This window comes from Rhinopithecus roxellana, chromosome 20, assembly GCF_007565055.1.
Source record: "Rhinopithecus roxellana isolate Shanxi Qingling chromosome 20, ASM756505v1, whole genome shotgun sequence".
NCBI lineage: Eukaryota > Metazoa > Chordata > Mammalia > Primates > Cercopithecidae > Rhinopithecus > Rhinopithecus roxellana.
In genome coordinates, this window is record NC_044568.1 from 64791418 (window position 1) to 64811580 (window position 20163).

The 20163-nt window shown below is 41.1% G+C and overlaps 1 protein-coding gene across 1 annotated transcript in view; it reads right to left on the reverse strand.

Annotated features, from left to right (window-relative positions):
* HYDIN (HYDIN axonemal central pair apparatus protein) overlaps positions 1-20163 on the reverse strand; it is a 392140-nt gene that overhangs the window by 323323 nt on the left and 48654 nt on the right. Inside the window, 2 exon segments of the mRNA XM_030924912.1 lie at positions 11244-11427; positions 18438-18639. Of these exon segments, the coding sequence (XP_030780772.1) occupies positions 11244-11427; positions 18438-18639 (386 nt within the window).

Below are 20163 nucleotides of genomic sequence, written 5' to 3' on the forward strand. Positions count from 1 at the left end.
CTTTCTGCTGCTCTAAAGCCCTGGTACTGGGAACACATTGGGTAGACAGTGAACAGTCACTCAATATACTTTTAAAAATGTCTTATACATCCTAGTTTCCATTAGATCTCACATCCCCAGATCAGCCTGTGAGAATGAAGTCTCCCTAAGGGTAGTTGCCATTCTACCCCAACCCAGACCACAGTTAGCCATCCCTGGTTTGGGTAGGGGCAGAACAGCAACTACCCTCAAGGAAACTTCATTCTTCATGGCTCTTATCAGGTGCTCAATAAATATTTGTTGAATCTGCCATATCTACTCAGTTTGCATGTTGTGTAGTCAGTAGCAGACACCTATTCATCTCTGCAACCTACTTCTACCATTTTCTCTTCATCCAGAACCTCAAAAGTCACACAACTGTAGAGCCAAAAGACACCTATGAGATCATATGGGGAACAGAGAAGTCCTGAGCACTTTCATTTATTTCGGCATTTCACTGTGGCGCCTTTCCGAATCTTAAAATAAGTATCTGTTTTCTTCTGATAAATGATAAATACCTGGCCCCTTTTGACTGGTGTTGGGGGTTTTAGTGATATGGAGTGTTGGAAACACTCATGGCTAGATTTGACTAAGGGAGATGAGGCAGCTCAGCCAATAACTGGTGTATCAGTAGGTATCTCATCTCAGGACTACTGAAATCCTGGGCTTCTTACTCACCCGTGACACAAACACATTCCTTTGGTGGGTTTATACTCTGCTCTGTTTGGGTAAACAGAATGGACACAGCTAACCTGCTCCTACACAAATGGATTGACCAAAGGGCCAGGGGCTATCTTAGATCCTGAGGGAACCCAGGCTAGGGAAGTCTCACCAGAATTGTAGGAAGCAGCCCCCACTGGAAATCACATAAGCTCAGTACAAATGGGCAAGTCAAGGGTCTTATGGTTTGAAGAGGACTGGGAATGCTTTCAAAAGTATGATCCCAGCAATCCAGAGTCCATGTGCAGAAGAAGGTAATACACTTCGGTTTCTCTCAGAAACACTCTTGGACTGCCATCATTAAAGAGGTCTGATTAGCAGAACTGGAGGGATGTGAGTGAGTGGGGAGACACACTTCAGAGAGGGGACTGGAATCTCCCCAGGGGAGGGAGCGTTGACATTCAGAAGCCATCAGTGAGAGATCATCCATTATGGAGGCTCCTGGGAGATGGAGAAGCCCTTCTGCTTGGTGGGAAGACCAGCGCAAAGAAATCTGAATCCACAGGGTTCAAACTAAGCAAATGGAGCTGTGGGCTCAGTGCTTACTTATTGTGGGCTGCAGCTGTCTTATTCTGCCTGCGACATCCACTTGTAACTTGCAGCCTTCACTGAGCCCGAGAGATAAAGGAAGGACAAACCCTATGTATTATAAACTCCTCTCCTGGGCTTGGAGCAGGTACTGTGTATCAAGAGGGTTATGTGTATCTGAAAACAGCATGCTCATTCAGTTTCCTCTCACAGAGGGATGCTTCAATGTTATTTCATTTGAAGGAGTTAGGAACATGTAAGATATTTCTACTTTTCAGTTGGGATTTAAGTAAAAGAGAAAGAACTTCTATTTCCTTACAGCAAAAACTCAATATAGCATTTTCTATCAAATAGAAGAGCAAACCTCAGAAATAGGTAATAAGCCTCAACTTCAGGCCCCACTTCCAGTTTCATATATTTGAAAGATTTCATATGACTTATTTAACACTTCTGAAATTAAATTCCATGTCATTTATGTCTCTGAAAAAAAAATCTTTCTTTCTTTACTACTCAGTTCTAACACTTCTGAAAATCAAAATATCCAGAAATTTCCTTCCTGGCTCTGACATCAATATCCCTTCTTCCCAGTTCTACAAAACCTGCCTCATCCCACAGATCTGCGTCCCCCATTCTGCCAGCCTTCTACATGTGACCCCTCTCCCATGACTGCCCATTTTCCTGCTCCAAATGAGAGGTTGAGTACATAGGATTGAATCTTAAGTGACGATGACCTTGTTTGTTGAAAAGAATTATCAAAATGGCCTTCAGTTCTATTGTAATTATCTTCCTTCTTGGTCTTAATGTTTTCCTTCAGATCCGTAATGAGTAAAGTAATTGCATTTTACTTATTAATAAAGTGACCTGCTAGAAAAAAATCAACTTCAAATTTTCAAGCCTAAAGCTAATTCCCACACTGTGATTTCTACCCAAATTATTAAATATCTGTGGACATGGAACTTCATGCTTCCTTCTGGAACAAGAATAAACAACCAAGTGAATCAACGGCCACAGTTCTGAGACTTTCTGAAAACTGTCTATGAACAAACAGCCACTGGTTTGTGATAGATGATAAATATGATCACGAGAAAGGTGTCATTTAAAAGTGCTCACCTTTTAAAAATTATGTCAGCAATACTTAAAGGGGCTCTTTAAAAAACCTCCCTTGAAAATCCTTAAAAATCTTTTTGAAAAATTGCCTTCCTTCCCCTCTATTACACCTCTACCTCCTTTCCTTCGTTTCTCCCTTACTTCCTCCTTCCTTACTTCCTTTAAAGATTATTTCTTATAAATCTTGCCAAAAAAAAAAAAAAAAAAACAAAGTTCAAGAACAGAAACTTACATACATATTTAATTTACCTGGCTTATCTAAAAAGTAGTTTACAATATGACTCAACTTTTACATTTATCAAATAAAATAGTTATGTTCTAGTTCCCAACTTACACTTAGAAGAATGATCCACGTGTTTGCCCACTCAAATGCTATGCTTTCCAATCATACTCTCTAATCTGACAAGAGACAAATGTATTTAACTACAAATCATAATATTCGTAACCACCCACTGAGAGCTCATGTTCCCCCCACTGTGTTAAGTGTTTATACACATTAACTAGCTCAATGATTACCACCTTGTGAAGTAGTATTATCACTTTAAAGATGAGAAAATCAAGGCAAAAAGAAGTATCTTACCCAAAGCCAGACCAATAGTAAGTGGCAGAGCTAAGATTCTGTAATATTTTTTTCCCTAACTTCCCTAAACCCACGGCAATTATAAAAAGAGTTAGGCCTCACCTTTTCCACAATATCATAAAAAAAGGCCAGAAGAAACTGAAAAATACTACAATTCAAGCAGGCTTCGTAAGACCTGGTGTTCCTGTCTGGTAAACATAGCACGGCACCCTGCATGCTTGCATCCTTCCAGTCACTTCTGGAAGGTGACACATGGGAGGTTCCTTTGGATGACAAAGTCAACATTAGTACATTGCAGCTCTTGAGAAATGCATGGTAGATCTGTATCAAGCTATCCTGGTGTGGTGAAGGTCAGGGTCCAGTCAGTTCACAGCAGTAGGGGTGAATAATGATGTCAAGAGTAACTATAATAGGTGATGAATTCTACCATGTTTCACCCAAATGGAAATGTTCTTGACCACATAAACAAATATTTTCAGCTGTCTAATAGTTTTCCTTAAAATATTAGAAAAAATATCAACATAAAAAATTTCTCTTGGGAAATGAAAACATGCTCCAAAAGCCACATTTCTATCAAAGAATAAGAAAAAAGAACCACAGATTACAGAAGCTATAATCTGTTTCATTACCCTCAATTGCTCATCTAGATCCTTCCAGATCAGTAAGAGAAATCATGGCTCTCTATAAATTCACCCAGGGCAAACAGCAGTTGTCTCAAAGAGAAACAGAAAAATAAACAGAAGCTAAAAAACTGAAGCCAAACTATCCTAGTTATCATTGAGAAAAGTTCGAATTGACACGATACGCAAAGAGATTTTTCTGCTTCATTATTTTCCTGGGACAAGAAACTATGAATCAAGTTAAGTTATGATTCTCAAAATAATGACCATAAAAGTTTCTCAGAGAGGGCTCTAAGATTTCACCTTCTGTCAGAGGAAGCTTCACAAAAGGAGTATTCTATCTTGATCTCACCTCCAAACCAAATACAGTGAAAAGTGCACTGAGGTTCTATAGCGCGGAGATAGTCGTGTGTGATGTTCATGCCTTTCTCTGGAGAGAACAGAACTGTGTCTTGTCTAGCAGGGAAGGTTGTTAGCTTAATTAATGAGCCCTGAGGAACCATGCTGTTTCTAAGGCTTCCCAGGCCTCCTGCCACCTATACTGGTACTCCAATACAACAGCGAATGTACCAAACAAATGGAAAAAGTGTTGCTGAGCATAAGGATCTGAAAGGATGATCCTGATAAACAAAGGCTGATGAGTGGGAAAACCACACTGATGGAGAAGCTGTGACTTGTCAAGGACAGTTTGCTCTCAGCAGATTCCTGTCCTTCTTTCTCCTTTCTGGTTTCCATTTCCAAAGAGTCAGCTTCCACATGTTTGCAATGTGACTCAAGGCTATAATGGTAGGAGAAGTGGAAGGAGTGTGTAGTGAAAAGCTGGGTCTTTCTTCTTTGCTAGCCATCTGGGCTTCCACCCAACCTGGTTCTGCTGAGCTCACATGCTATGCCCACTTGGAAAAAATAAAGTAAACTAAATTTGAGCTGTGCTCTCAAAGTATGAATTGCTAGAACAGCAGGTTTTCTGCAGGCTTAGATGACGACAAAGCATCGTTTACTATTACTTATATGGTAATAAAGAAATTATCAAGTTTCTTTCTCTTTTTAAGGCTTAGTTAAATTAAGCTTAAGCTTCCCTAGGGATACTGGATGAAGTTTTCTTTGATCCAGGAGACACCTGCTAACAGAAGCAGAAATGTTCCCCTGCTCGCTAATGTCCGCCAATCAGCTAGGAGCAGTTTAGGTAAATACCTTTAAATTCTCAGACCTTTCTTTTTGAGAAAATATCAAGGGTTCAGTATTCAGAAAATTGCTGCATCTTCAAAGCATGACCTGAGCCAGCAGCATCAGGGTTCAGATACAAGGCCAGCACATTTGTGCTGCCATTCCTCAGAGGACTCCTCGATGCCCATGGAAAGCAAAAGCTTAATTCTCTCTTTCTGCCCTATGATACTCTTGGCCTCTCAATTCTCAGGACTGTTTTTTGTCTTTGAATCTCTCTCTCTCAGGGTACCCAAGAGACCCAAGCAGAAAAAATAACAGAACGAGACTGTCAAAATTCTGTAAAGCCAGAGTCCATCCAATACAAATAGGATATTATATTTCTGAAAGTAGCCAATTCCACTTGATTTTCTGGAAGGCACAAAACATGCATAATAGAACTTCAGCTTTGCAGTTCTTTTCCAAAGGGGGAAAAAACCCATATGGAAGCAGGTGGCTTGAGAATGATCAGTATTCTACAGAACCCATTACCTTCCCTAGGCAAGGAATAAATGGAAAACTTCAGGCTAATGAAAAACTTGACATAAACAATGATAACACACCCCATGCTTTAATGACTAGAAAAACAATTCTTTGGATGCTTCAACAATATAAATAAACTATCAAGTAAAGATTTTAAAAAATTCCTCCCAGCGCTCTGTACTGGACTTTCTTCTGCCTGTGGTCACTCTGTGATATGGGTTGGCTGTGTCCCCACCCAAATCTCAACTTGAATTGTGCTCCCATAATTCCCACATGTTGTGGGAGGACCTGGGGGGAGATAATTGAATCATAGGGGCGGTTTCCCCCATACTGTTCTCATGGTAGTGAATAAGTCTCATGAGATCTGATGGTTTCATAAGAGGAAACCCCTTTCACTTGGTTCTCATTTTTTCTTGTCTGCCACCACGTAAGACATGCCTTTCGCCTTCTGCCATGATTATGAGGCCTCCCCAGCCACGTGGAACTGTGAGTCCATTAAACCTCTTTCCTTTAGAAATTACCCAGTCTCAGATGTGTCTTTATTGCCAGCGTGAGAACAGATTAATATACTCTGGGTCATTACTCTCCCTTTCTCCACCAATGAACACCTCTGGGGTCTCTCAAAAGACAAACTCCCACCTCTGAGCCCTGGAGCAGCTACCAGCCTCTATCTGTTCAGATCACAAGGAAGAGAGGGAAGCAAGGAGGCCTGGTACTGTGCAGTGACATCAGTGCCCAGGATGCCCAAGACTAACTCCTCAAGGCTTGAGCAATGGACCCTACAGCCTTGTTAAATGATGAGCACGATGAGAAGGTGAGGGAAGGGACACAACCTGTGGTCACATGGTTGGCAGGTGGTAAGACAGAGGAAGGACTTGTAGCTCCAGAGGTTTGAGTCTGTCATTCTTCTAACATTGAGTCAAACTGCTTCTCACATGATACTATTCACAAGATTTTATTTAAATTCAATCATCACCTCTTGGCAATTTAGGAACAGGGTCTAATCTCTTGATCTTGAATCTCCTTGCTTTAAATTGAAAGAGCCTCTGAAACAGGAACAATGCTTCCATAAAATAGTTGATATGCAGGGAACACAACCAGGACTAAACTAATCTTTTGTTTTCCCTGATGCATTTGAAGAAGTGAGATAGACAGATATAGGTCTGAGAAAGTAAGCCTATGTTTCTTATTTCTTTCCAGACCTTGAGGTAATAGTTTTAGTTTTTCTTTTTAAGTTTATCTCATTTGAACACAATGTCTTTCCTCAGTGGTCAGAAGCTGAAGAGTCCATGAGGAAGCAAGGCGGTCTCTAAGCCTCTTCATCACCCTTTTCTTTTCTTTTTATTTTTTGAGCAGAGTATCAATTAGAGATTGATTATTAGATTAGCAGGAAACACTGCTTGGTTCCAATCTCCTCTGTTTCTACTGTGAACTCAACTAATACCAACAAGCTAATTAAAAGAAATCACACCCTAAGAAACAACCAATCACTGACACATAGCTCCACTGTCAGAAATTAAGTAGTAGTCACTTGGCACAACTGACCTGATAGTGAGCAAGATTCAGAAGAGACCTTCAGAAGCAAGTGGTGCTGAACCATGCACAGAAGGTGTAGACAAAGATACAAGCCATGACAGGCTCTCAACTGGCCAGCGCGCCTACTGATGCCTTCTCTGTGAAGTCACAGCCTCTCCTCTCTGCAGAGACTCTAAATGTGAGTGCCTGGAGGTCCTCTTCAGCCCTCTGCAATTTCCTTTTTGCTCTGCTCTTAGAGTTTTCATCTGCTTTTCATGGCTTCAATGAAGATCTCCACAGCACACTCACAAATCTTGCTTCCAGTCCTGAATCTCCTTCCACAAATTTTAGTCCTGCATTTGCCAAACTTTTTGGATATCTATAGTCATCTCAAATTCAACATGTTCAGAGCCAAACTCATCATCATTTGTTGATTTACATTTGTTCATTCATTCATTCGTTTATTAGCACTGGCCACAAATGAGGATAAGGACCTCCCTGATCTCAAGAAGCTCAGAGTCTGATTCTAAATTGGAAAGTCAGAACTTGTAGATCTAAAAGGATCAAATTGACTTAACTGCAATACCCTGTTTGTGTACAAGGCAACTGAAGCCAAGGGAGATCAAATGGCTTGTTAAGCTTATATTGCTATTGGCAAAGCTAGCAGGTAAACTCAGGACTCCTGACTTGCTCATTTCTATCAGACATCATAATTCTCCCAATATCTTCAGTACAGCTTTGGAGAAACACAAATGAAATTCCTCACAATGTCTCACCTCACCATCAACAGCCATTTGATCAAAAACCACTTCTGTGTCTTTCTTTTGAACATCTCGGATTTCTGCCATTTCCTTCCTTTCTGACCACCCCTGGGCTTTTCCAGGTCAGCAGCATCCTCATGCATCACCCGACTTTGCCTGCAGAGATGGTCAGTCTCCCTGACCCTTCCTGCACTGGACATTTCCACTATCTGACCTGCACCACCCATCTCACCCTCTGTCGTGTCCATGTTCCACAGAACATGGACCCCAGTGGATGCCTGTGGAGGGGGGTCTGTGGTCATAGGGAAATGCTGCTTGCAATCCATTGCTTGGAGAGTCACTTGAACAAGTATTTCTTTAAGCTTATTTGACCACAGAACTCCCTCTTTGCAAGGAACGCACATGACCACCCCCTAGAGCATGGTGGGAGATGGCAGCCTGCAGTCTAAAGCACAGTGGGTTGGTCAGGTAGCTCCTTCCCTAATGGTTTGTTTTGGTAATTTTCCCAATTGGAAACATTCTCCAACATTGCTTGAAGTCAAGGGTTCATGCAGGGAAAGAAGGCTGGAGATGTGTGTCGAGGCTGAAACTTCCATCATGTCAGAGGGCTATCCAGGGCTCAAGTGAGCAAAGGGATCTCCACATACAATGGGTTAGATGAAAATGAGGACCAAAAATGTAAAGGTCAAGCCCAGAGACATGGAAAGGTCAGGAAGGAATCACTGGTGCATGCCGCCAGGTGGCTGAGCTGGGCTGAGGCAGGGAAGAGGAGTCAGTCGTGGTAATCTTAGACGTACTGGGCCGAGACTCTTCTAGCTGCACTGGGGATCCAGGCTGATGACTGCTCCTCCTGAGGATGGGCTGCCCTGGGACCACAACATGGCAGTCAGGAGGAGGCTGGGGGTAGGCCACCGGTGGGTCCTGCCCATTTCTATTTCAGAAGCAGGAAGAATAGAATTACCTCAGATACGTTTCTTTGTTTTTGTAATTTTCCCAATTGGAAATGTTCTCTGTCTCCTTTTCCACTTAATTAAATCTTACCCTTCCTCCAATATTCAGTTCAGATCTCATCTCTCCTAAAAATCCTTTCCCAACTCCCTCATCTGAGACTACTGTAGCATTTATTTACCTGAATCAGAAAACCAAAATTTCAACAGTAAAAAGCTCTCTTGGCTCACATTTGTGCCAAGAAGTCTGTGAAACGGTAGAATTTTCCCATTAAATACCTTTAGAAGTAATGTACAAGGTAAGATTATAGTACATTCACAAACAAGAAATGTATTTACATAAAACTTTCAGGAACTATAGTTTTTAAGTAAGGAGATTTAACATCAATAAAGAATTCATTATAACTGATACTGAGTTCTGCTGTTTTGACCAGAATAACTTTGGAAAAACTAGGAAAGTTTCATGTCTTCATTTTCACTTTGCAAAAATTGTCAACCAGCTAATGAATATTATTATGAGAAGAAAGACTAAATAGTACAGGAAGAAAACAAAATCATGATATATTCCATAAAGACCATTTATATTGGAAGCGAATATTTTTGCTTATTTCTGGTATCCCCCACAATACAAGTAAAATTAGTCTCATTATTTTGGTACCATTTCTGTGTATTACTACAACGTTTTCTTCCTAAGGATGAAAAGATGCCTCACGATAAGAATGCTCAATTCAGTTCCCACTTGGAATTCAAAAACTATCATATTAGATGCCATATTTTCACACACATACATCTCCTTCATTGAACCATGGGTTATGGAAGGAAGCATGAGGAGAAGCTCATCGGAGGTAATTCCAGTGTTCCTACTTCTGAAATAGAAATGGGCAGGACTTACCTATGGCTTATCCCTGGCCTCCTCCTGACCACCATGTTGTGGTCCCAGGGCTGCCCAGGAGAAGCAGTCATCAGCCTGGATGTCCAGTGCAGCTGGGAACAGTCTTGGACAACATGGACCTTACCAGTATGTTTAAGATTACCACAACTGATGGCTCTTCCCTGCCTCAGCCCAGCTCAGCCACCTGCTTGCATGCACCCATCAATAATTCCTTCTTGACCTTTTCCATATCTCAGGGCTTGACCTATTTTCACTTTTGGTCCTCATCTTGATCTAACCCATTATATTTGGAGATCCCTTTGCTCACCTGAGCCCTGGGTAGTCCTCTGACATGACAGAAGTCTCAGCCTTGACACACATCTCCAACCTTCTTTCCCTATGTGAACCCTTGACTTCAAGAAACTAGTCTACTCGTGGAGCCTTGGGTGAACCATGCCATGGTTCACAATTTCATTCTCCAAAAGGCCTGTCCTGGGAGACTCAGGCCCAGGTTCTTCTCTCAAGAAGCATTCTCCAACTTCTTTGCCTATGAAAATCACCTCAGCCTCTGAACTAGAATACCTTACTGTCTTCTCCAGTGACTCACATAGCTGGCCCCAAAAAACAGTGTCCCAGAGGGTATCTCCAAGGGAAAAGCTCCCTCTTGGAGATTAACAACACACATTAGCATACTAAAGGCTTTCCAAAGTTTTATAACCAAGAAACCTTTCAAACAATATTGAGCCTTGTATTTCTCAAACTTACTTAGCCATGGAACTCCTTTTCCATGTTATATGCTTTAAAAACAATTTGGAAGTACAGACAGAAGGAAAATGAGCCTGCATAAGTCAGTAGCATTTCTCACAAGTGTACTTGTATTCTAAAGTGTTCTCATGTCCATGTCTCTTCTCCATCTGATTTAAATGGCAACAACTCGGCAGCTCTAACCAGCTGCGGGCTTCCTCACCTCCTATCACTGTTTTGATCCTCACATCACTCTCTGCCTGGCGGGAGTGGGCTAATGCACAGGAAGCCTGTAGCACAGCACCAGCATACAGTAAATAGCAAAACTGCTAGCTTCTTTGATTTGGGGGCAGTAGGGAGAAAGAGTGCTTAAGAGTTTAGTCTGTGGAATCAGACAGATCCCATTTTAATTCTGGCACAGCTCTCACTAGATAGACTATGAGGTCAAGGATCATGTCTGTTTTATCCATCAATGTCTGGTATACACAACAGTGCCTGATATGGACCATGCAGTCAATGAGTATTCAATGAATGAATGAAGGACAAAGCAGGTCTCAACCCAGGTGATTTTGCCCAACAAAGCGTATTTGGCAGTGTACAGAAACGGTTTTGGCTGTCACACTAGCATCTAGTGGGTAAAAGTAAGGACGCTTTACATGAAACATCCTACAATGTGTAGGACAAAGAATGATCCAGCCCCAAATGTCAACAGTGCCAGGGTTGAGAAGTCCTGCTGTACAGTCAGGCCAATCAGGGATGAATTTCTAACCACTGACCCCAGCTGTTAGGCCTTGAACAAGTCACAACATTTCTGTCTTAATTTCCTCATCTGTTGAATGGGATTCTAATGGGATCTTGTATCATACACTTGTAAGCTAATACATATTCAAATGAGATGAACTGCATAATCCCTAGGAAGTGGTTAACACAGCCACTGGTGTGTGGAAATCGTGACCTATATACGTGTCCCATGACATTCTTACCAGTACCGTCTATATAACGTCTCACAGTGATGGTGAAGTTCTTCAGGTGGACTCTTCACTCTCTTGCAACTCACTGTCTCAATCCCCAAGTGAGCGCTCTTTTCAAAGCAAGCCCTGTGCTCCCACTTATGTTTCCTGTATGGTCAGCTTTTATTTATATGCTCACCAGGGGCTCCACAGTGAAAATGTTATTGAAGAAGAGCACGCTGTCTCTCTGCACCAGCCTCCTCTGATTCATAAAGGTTTGGGAAAGAACAGAAAGACGTTCTCGGAGTAAAGGATCAGTAACGCACTCTTCAAAAAACTCATCAGTCTCATCCTTCTCCTCTTTGATCAGGTCATCACAGGCCCTAAAGAAAACAGGCAATGTGAGATTCATGTGGGTACTCCCATGAAGAACTCTGGCTTCCCTCCAGTCCTTCCTCCTGGAACTGTCCTCACCCCTCACCCTGGGGTGGTCCCTCCTTGCCCTGAGTCTGTAACCTGCTGCCCTTGCACTCGGTCCTCAGACCTCTCAGAGCCTCCGTTTGCTCATCTTCAGCCACCTTCTTTAAGAGATCCTCCCTGGATTCCTCTCCTATTCAATACTCATTGCTTTACTCCTGAGCCCCTATGTGTATCTGGACAAATATTTTCTTTCAGGTAATTGTGTTTTCCAGGCTGCTTTTTAAATATTTAACATCTATTCTGCCCCTCACATGGCAAGGACAATTTTGTTCCTTTTAAATTTGCTTAGCTTTAATTCTTTCTTAGCTGTTAGTTACCTGGAGAATAGAACCTGGAGCCAGCAGGGACTAGGTTTGCATACCGATTCTATGATCTGTTACTAGCTCTGTGATTTTGGGAGTTCCCCGATTCCTCCAAGCCTCAGTGCCTTCTCCTTCTAGAGACCATAGAAGCTGCTCCACCAGAAAGATGTGTTGAGGGTTAAATGTAATCAAGGCTCTAGTGCAGTTCCTGGGACAAAGCTGGCAACTCCATACATACCGGTTTTCTCCCTCTGTCAACCATAGGCAATCACCAAGCTGTCAAGCTTACAAAATGCTCAAGCTATGCCTTAAGGCACCTCCTTTTCTCTCTCTTTCCTGCTCTTAATATCCGTCATGATAAGTGAGAACAGCAGCTTTCCCCAATCCTCCACTCATTGCCCCCACCAGAGCTGTGTTCACATTTCTCCTGAACTTTGCAGCTGAATTTTATCTCCTCCCAGGACATACAACCACATTCTCATCAATGTACTGGTATTACCAGGGGTGAGAGACAAATTATTTAGCAACGTAAGTGCTGAGTGGGAGTCCAGGATCACTGAATTCCTGTCCCAGTTCCAACTCTTGTCAGTATTGACAAATAACTCTTTTTAAATAACATATGTGTTCAGGGTGCTTTGGTCACACTGCAAAAAGAAGTCAAAGAAATGGGCTCAGTGTGCTCTGGTTCCGAGGAAGAAAGCATCTTGTGCTTGATTTTTTATTGCCAGGTAGGAGGCAGTATCCAAGGTGACTGGCAGTATTCCCTCCACCCTGCTGGGCACAGCAGTGCAAATTAAAGACAGTTCAGTTTGCAGAAAGAAAGGAGTCCATTTCTTTTTTGTTTGATATTTTGTTATCTGATACTGATCTGGAAAACTTACAGATTATATTAGAAACCAAAAAATTCCACTTGCAGGAACAGATCCTTAAAAATAATCATGGATATAAACAAAGACACATCTACAAAGATGTCCATTAAAGTGCTGGAATGCTACCAGATCAAGTGGGTAAATTTGATGTAAGACAATGAAGCACTGGTTGAACAAAAATGGGAATCATAAACATTACATTTATTGGGCACTTGTCAAACTTTTCACATGCATCATATGATTTAATACTCATAACTACCAGAAGGGCCATTAGCATTATGATCATCATTCCCACTATATAGATGATGAAACTGAGGCTTAGAAAGGTTACGTAACTCGTCCCGGATCATGTAGCTGAAAGATAGCCTGAACTTCAGGGTCTTTGGAGGCTTGAATCCCCTGGTGCTAACCAATATGAACACTGCCTCCCAGGAATCCAGAGAATATTAGGCAATAATAAGCAGCTAGTAAAGTGGTATTAAATAGAATATTTAACATCATTTTCAAATGTCTGAAATATTTTAAGGTGAAAAACAAAGTGGCAAAATGTAACATATACAATAATCCCACTTTTGTAATAAAAAAGCAAAAGAAAAATACATACTTATTAGGGGAAAAAAACAGATTTAGACATACCAAAATATTGACTGTGGTTTCCCTAGTTGGAAGGATTAGAATGGACTTTTGCCCTCATCTTTGTGCTTGTCTTAATATTTTCTAAATTGTATTAGTGCACAATGTATTTCTTTTTAAACCAGAAAACAAGTCATTTAAGAAATTAAATGTTAATTAATTCTCAGGCTGAGGCACTAAGATTTTGACCTGTTTGCCTAATATGCCTGCATTGGCATGAGCCTGTGGATGCCACCTCTGGAAGAATGCACAGGTGAAATGTGAGGGTGGCACAATGTGGTCTGGTCTGCAGAAGGTGGAGGCAATGGATTAGATGTACACATAGGAACATGAATGGATCTTAAGCACACAGCCTTGTGAGAAAAAGGAGAAAACGGAATACAAAATATGACTTCTCTCTGTCTCTCCCCCAAGACAATATACATTTTGAAAGAACAGATTCACACAAAAAGATAGATACATTAACAAATTAGAATGGTATCTTTGGGGGAATTAATAGGAGTGGGGTGTGGGGATGTAAGAGAATAAATAAAATTCTTTGTGTGGACCAAAGATGAGGATGATAATGCTCCATGAACTGAGGAGTATGAGAAATGCAATCCCTGCACCAGAAGGCAAAGAGAACAAAACAAATTCCAAAATGCTGCTCTTCTCCCATGCTGTTGAAACTCCAAATTGGTAAGAGCCAGTAGAAGGCAAAGGGAGGAAAGCGGGTACTGGGTTCTTCCTCTTTGCCCTCTGATGGAGAATTGGAGCCAGGACTGAGAGTCGAGGAGGAGGTGTATAGCCACACCTTCAGGTAGCCTGGCTCCAACAAGGGCTTCCATAGATCTCAGTCCTAGTGTTCTGCCATTTTGTCCTGCTGATCGTCATGGTTTCTTGCACTCAGAGCTTGTTCTTTTATAGATGAGGAGACCTTTCATCAGACAGCATAACAGCAGGCCAGCCCCTCTCTTCAGTAAAACCATGGACTTAACCCATTTTACAAATGGTCTAGTAGCTACCAGCACCTTTAATAGTCAATGGGGAAGACGTGTGTCTCCGGTGAAGCAGGGTTGAACGAGTAATAGTCCCTCATCTTCAGGTACTCAAGGCCTGTAACCTGCTCCCTTCACCACCCACAAGAGATGCCAACTGAAGGCTGAGGGGATTAAAAACCAAGAGCCATGGTCTTGAGAGCTGGAAGAAATACTCCCATGTCCACACTTGACCTGGAACAAATGGAGCCATCCACCTTCAAACGGAAAACGAACCATGTGACTCTGAACAGTTAGCAATTCTGTGATGGATGTTACAAATGAAGAACTAGAGATCCTCTCCCTGTTTGGCAGTACCATGTAAATCTTCAGATTTTTGTATAAACCATAGGGAAGGAAAGGGGCCTCTAACCATAACTGAGATTCAGTTTATTATGATTCAGGTGGTAGGCTCAAAGCCCAATTAAAACTGATTTATCTAAGGAAACATGTCATTTCCTACATCTGCATATTATAGAACAAACCCATGCTGACCACCCTGGGGGGCTGCATTCAGAATTGTAGGAGCTCTTATACAGAGCAAATCTAGAATTAGAGCCAGCTGCTATTGAAAAAATGGCTGTGACCTTGCTGGGGAAACGGGGAGCAAAAATCCTTAAAGCCCATGCCAGGTCGCCGAATACAGCGAACGTGATAAGAATGAGTATGAAAGAATCTTGCAGAATGTTTTAAAATCCCTCAGGACAAGGTTGAGGAAGCAAGGAGGGATGAATGCAGCCTCCATTTCTGAAGAGATTCATTTTTCTGCAAGTCCCAGGAAAACATCAAGAGGAAGAACTAAAAGGTGATCTTTTAGAGGTCCCTATACATCTCATTCTCAAGTTAAAAAAAAAAAAAAGAAAAAAAGAAAACATTTTTAAAGCACAGAACTTCTTCCTAGGGGGAGGAACATCATTGACCAAGAGTGTAGCATGGAAACAACCTTCTACCCCCAAACCTGGACACGTGTCCCAAAGTTTTTAGCGATACTTTGAGGTAGGTGTGGAGGAAGGCCAAACAGTAAACTGCCGGAAACAAATAGGGATTCCTGGGGCTGAAATTCCTCCACTGGAAGAAGAGATATCCAAGTCTTTGCCACAAGAGGACAAGAAACCTTGATGGCTAGAATGGGACTTGAGTGTATCTGTTAGAGCTATCAGCATTGTTGAAGCCACCTTTGAGCAACGTTCAGCCCCTGGAGATGAATGCCACAGGACACGCTTTAAGCCATGTTAAAATGCCAGGAAAACAGTGGGCAGCCTCTTGAATCTGACCTGAAAGTTTACACAGAAGTTAAACCTTTTAACCATAGAGGTTGCTGAAGGAGGGGGAACAAAGGAAGAAGGTGCACCCCTTCATGAGCAAGAGAGTCAGACATCAAGAGGATAACGTCTGATTCAGCTCTGTAGGCCTTGCTGGGGTGCTCAAGAGAGGATTCACCCCATTCGCTAAAGATCTCGCTGCTGCTTTTCAGGGATGGGCGGACCTCTGCCCATAAGCAAGTTACCAAAAAACATTCTGCTTTATTGACCCCTGATGTGTGGCCTGGGACACAATCTGAGAATTTGTGACATGGAGGAGGAGGGGTCTACACTCACAGCAAGAGCACCACTGCCCTGTCCAGAAGGCAGGAGTTAAATGTTTAGTAAAGGGCAAACTTGTCTGTATTGCCTTCCTTTCCAAGACGTTGGGCATTTTATGACAGTTACTTCAAGGACAAGAATTCATGGCTTATAATAGGAAAGTTGTTTGCTTTCTTATTATTATGCTTGGGGCCGTATCGAGGAACAATGGAGAGAAGAGCAAGAAGTGCCACCCTGGTGTGACAAGAGATCAGCATGACTGGTATCCTTTTTCCCTCTTGGCCGAGCTCCTGGAACTCAGGAGAGAGGTGGGAGGAAGCGAAGGGACAGCACATCGTAGACTCTTTACAGAGAGAAAGCAATACAGTTTGGAGAAACAGGTGTTCTGGGCCTGTACGTCACCCAGAGTGAAAGTGGTAATATTCTTATTTATGTGAAGCTGCTTTTCAAGTCTATTGGTTAAAAGAGGGTCATGATTCTAGATGATAAAGGCTTCCAATCATGGTTATAGAAATGCTATCCTATATTTTTCCCCCTGTTACAAAGAAGTTGCCAGGAGAAATAATAGAAAGAGCAAGGGAGACAGTAAAAGAAAATGATGCAAGAGAAAGGGAAGAATAAAAGACAATATTAAAGAGAGAGGGATGTGTCAGGTGAAGTGGGAAAAAAACGAAAATCAATGTCCATCCACTGGGACTGAATTATATTCCCTATAGTTAAGCATCTCTGATAACCATTGGTTTTAATTTTTCTAGAGTTTAAGGGCTGAAATTAACCTCCTTACATACTTTTTAGTATTGGCATGGCATCAATCACATACTATTCATATAGCCAAACACACAGACATGGCTGAAATTAAAGCTGGCTTTCCTTCTTACAATGTGTACTCACTCTCCACAAAGGTTTATGTCCATAGGACAAGAATGATACTGAAACACTACTTTGCTGTTTGACTTTCTTTACTTGGATCTCCTTTCCCACTTTCCCTTCAAGCATGTTGGGCCATTTTGATCGCTGGTGAGCATATGTGAGCCAGGGAACCAGGCAGGGCAAAGGAAGCAGTAGCAGATCCTTTTCCTTGTGCCTTTTAAAACCACAGATATTTCTATGCCATAAGGCCAGAGGAAGATTTTAGGCATAAGTTGTTTTTCTTTCCTCATTTTTTAAAAAATGGCACAGTGGTGATTCAGTGATTAAAGCTCATTGTCTGAATGACAAAGCTTCTGGTCCACTGTGTCCTGTCATTGTCGCGGCTTCTGATTCAATTAGGCACTGCACACTGGGGGGGCTTCTTCCTGGTTTCCACGGACCTAAGACTTATTTTTATCACATATGAACTTGGTTTTAAACAAAGCTTTGAAGCTTCCCAGGGCTAATCTTTAATGAAAATGGAAAGGCAAATAAAAAAGGCTGAAATAAATTCCAATGAAAGCAGCAGAAGTGTTAATTCAGGGAGGCTGGAAGGAGATAAAAATGAAAATGGAGCTTAAAAGAGGCAAGCATGGATTCAGTAAAAAGAAATCTTCAAAATTTAACAGTGATGAGATTAGCTACAACAGCTTGGTTTTACATTTTATTAATTTTCTCCAATGCCTGACGTGCCATTTTAAAAAGCATAATAATATTAAAGATACCAATAAGAAATCATTATTAAATTATATAGTTTGCAGGGACTGAGCAATGCTACTAAAACCAAGAATATAAAAGCCATTATATCTAAGCCCTTCTTTTTCCTCAATCTTCATATTTTCTAGAAGTATCTTTTCACTGAAAAAAATTCCGCATTGATGCCAATCCAAAATAGAGTATTTTTATGAACTCTTTATGAAAGCTGATCAACGTGGCCAGGCGTGGTGGCTCACGCTTGTAATCCCAACACTTTGGGAGGCCAAGGCAGGCGATCATGAGGTCAAGGACCTTGAGATCAGCCTGGCCAACACATTGAAACCCTGTGTCCCTACTAAAAATACAAAAAATTAGCCGGACGTGGTGGTGGGAGCCTGTAATCCTAGCTACTCAGGAGGCTAAGGCAGGAGAATTGCTTAAACCTAGGAGGTGGAGGTTGTAGTGAGCTGAGATCACACCACTGCACACCAGCCTGGGTGACAGTGCGAGACTCCGTCTCAAAAAAAAAGAAAAAGAAAAAGCTGATCAACCTGGTTAGGGTTATGAAAAGTAATAGAGACAGGGAGACTTGTTTTGAAAGAATAGTTAAGAATGATAGGTTTGGTCTTCAAAATCTAGGCATTCCATTACTTCTAAACTATAACCAGGTTACATTAACTCAGGATGGACATTCTGTTCCACATAGCTCAGCTTAGATTGTTCAGATGAGCAGCTTCAAAAGAGGATCTTACACCAGAACCAAGTTAGAAAAATGTGACATTGGTTGAGCTGGCTAAAAATTAACACAAAATTCACTGATTTTACATAATAGTTTTATATTCCCGCCCCCCCCCCCCCCCCCCCCCGCTTCAAATTACTGCATATAGGTGATTTTTGTTACAGACCTATACTTTTCTCTGTCCTCTTCTTGCTGGGTAGCAAATACCTTCCACAGGAAATGGGCAATGATATTACTGCGGTTGTGAATGGTTACAGTTCGCTTATTGGCCAGAGATATGTAGGTTTTCTCGATGGTCAAGGAATTCTTATCCAGCCTTATATTCATGTCTATGGCAGCTCCATAGAGAGACACAAACACTTTTTCACCTAGGAATTAACAAAGTACAAACACACTTCAAGATTTATTCTAAAATGACAGGCCTAGGCTATCTTTTTTTCAAGATGAAGTTAGGCAAAATAGTATAAGCATCAGGATTTCATTCTTTCCACTGTACCCCCATCAGTCCAGAGATGAGATACGATCAGAAAACAATACTATGCTTGGTGCAGTTAGAGAAAAATCAAGCTATCTTGCCTGGTCATTGCAATAAATATATAAAATATGCATTGTTGTTGTGGGCACTCCAAAACTTTTTCTTCTTTGTAAATAGCTTTCAATCCTACAGCCTGACCAGGAGGGCAATCGAGTTATAGAATTTTACTCTATGCCTCATCTTTAGCTCATGCATGAGCTTGATTTGTCATTCTTAAAATGCTTGTACCAAGTATACTTAAGAGCTGCTCAACATGAGAGAATTTAAGTCCATTTGAGAACACCGATCAGAAGGGAAAATACAGTAACTTCAAAAATAGAAAACTGACTATTTAAAAGAAACCACATCCCTAAACAGCAATTAAAACAAAACAAAACAAAAGACACACACACACACACACACCCCGACATGTCTGGATAGTGACTACATAAAAAGAAAACAAAAATAGACAAAAATTGTATTTAAAATTAAATATTTTTAAATATTAGGAATATCTTTATTCAGTATAGCAATGTAAGCCCCTGACTTTATTCAGGATGCACCAATTACCTTGATTCTAAGTACATAAGTGAGCTTTCAAGAAGACACAAACCTATAAACTATATTTGATTTGATCTCTGCAATGTCACAGTAGGTACATTACTCTGACATCATATAGAAAAAATAAATATTGTAATACCATAAATGTTTTGTTGACTTATGTTGCTAAAGTTTTAAAGCATCATTACTTGCATCTTATTTTTTAGCAAACATTTCTGCTGCATTCACTATTGTATGAACCAGTCATTCAGGAAATCAACAACCCTTGATACATTTTAAATGTTCTTTAGGCTCAATAAATTTGGATGCAGAAAAAACTTTCCCCAAAGAAAGAAAAAGTAAGCATCTAGGCATTTGACTTTAAAATTTTTATTTAAAAAACATATAGAGAGTTGAAATTTCAAGTACTATAAAAGCAAATACAACAAAACTAAAAAATATATTTCTCGCCTTCACCTAACTCCAGGTCTGATTTTTAGAGGTAAGAACTGTCAATATTTTTGTGTACATCCTTTCCAAAAAAAGGTATGCACTCTTGTCAACTTTTAAACTTTCTTTGAGTGAAATGTAACAATCTGACAAGTGAAAACTCATTGTTACTTTAATTGGAATATTCTTAATTATGGATGGTGGTGAACACCCTTTCATAAATTAATTGGCTTAAATCAAAGGGAAAACCCCTCCTCCAAATAAGCTAATACTCAAAGAACTATGCCTTCTGCTGGCTGTGGTGGCTCATGCATGTAATCCCAGCACTTTGGGAGGCCGAGGCAGGCAGATCACCTGAGGTCAGGAGTTCAAGACCAGACTGATCCAC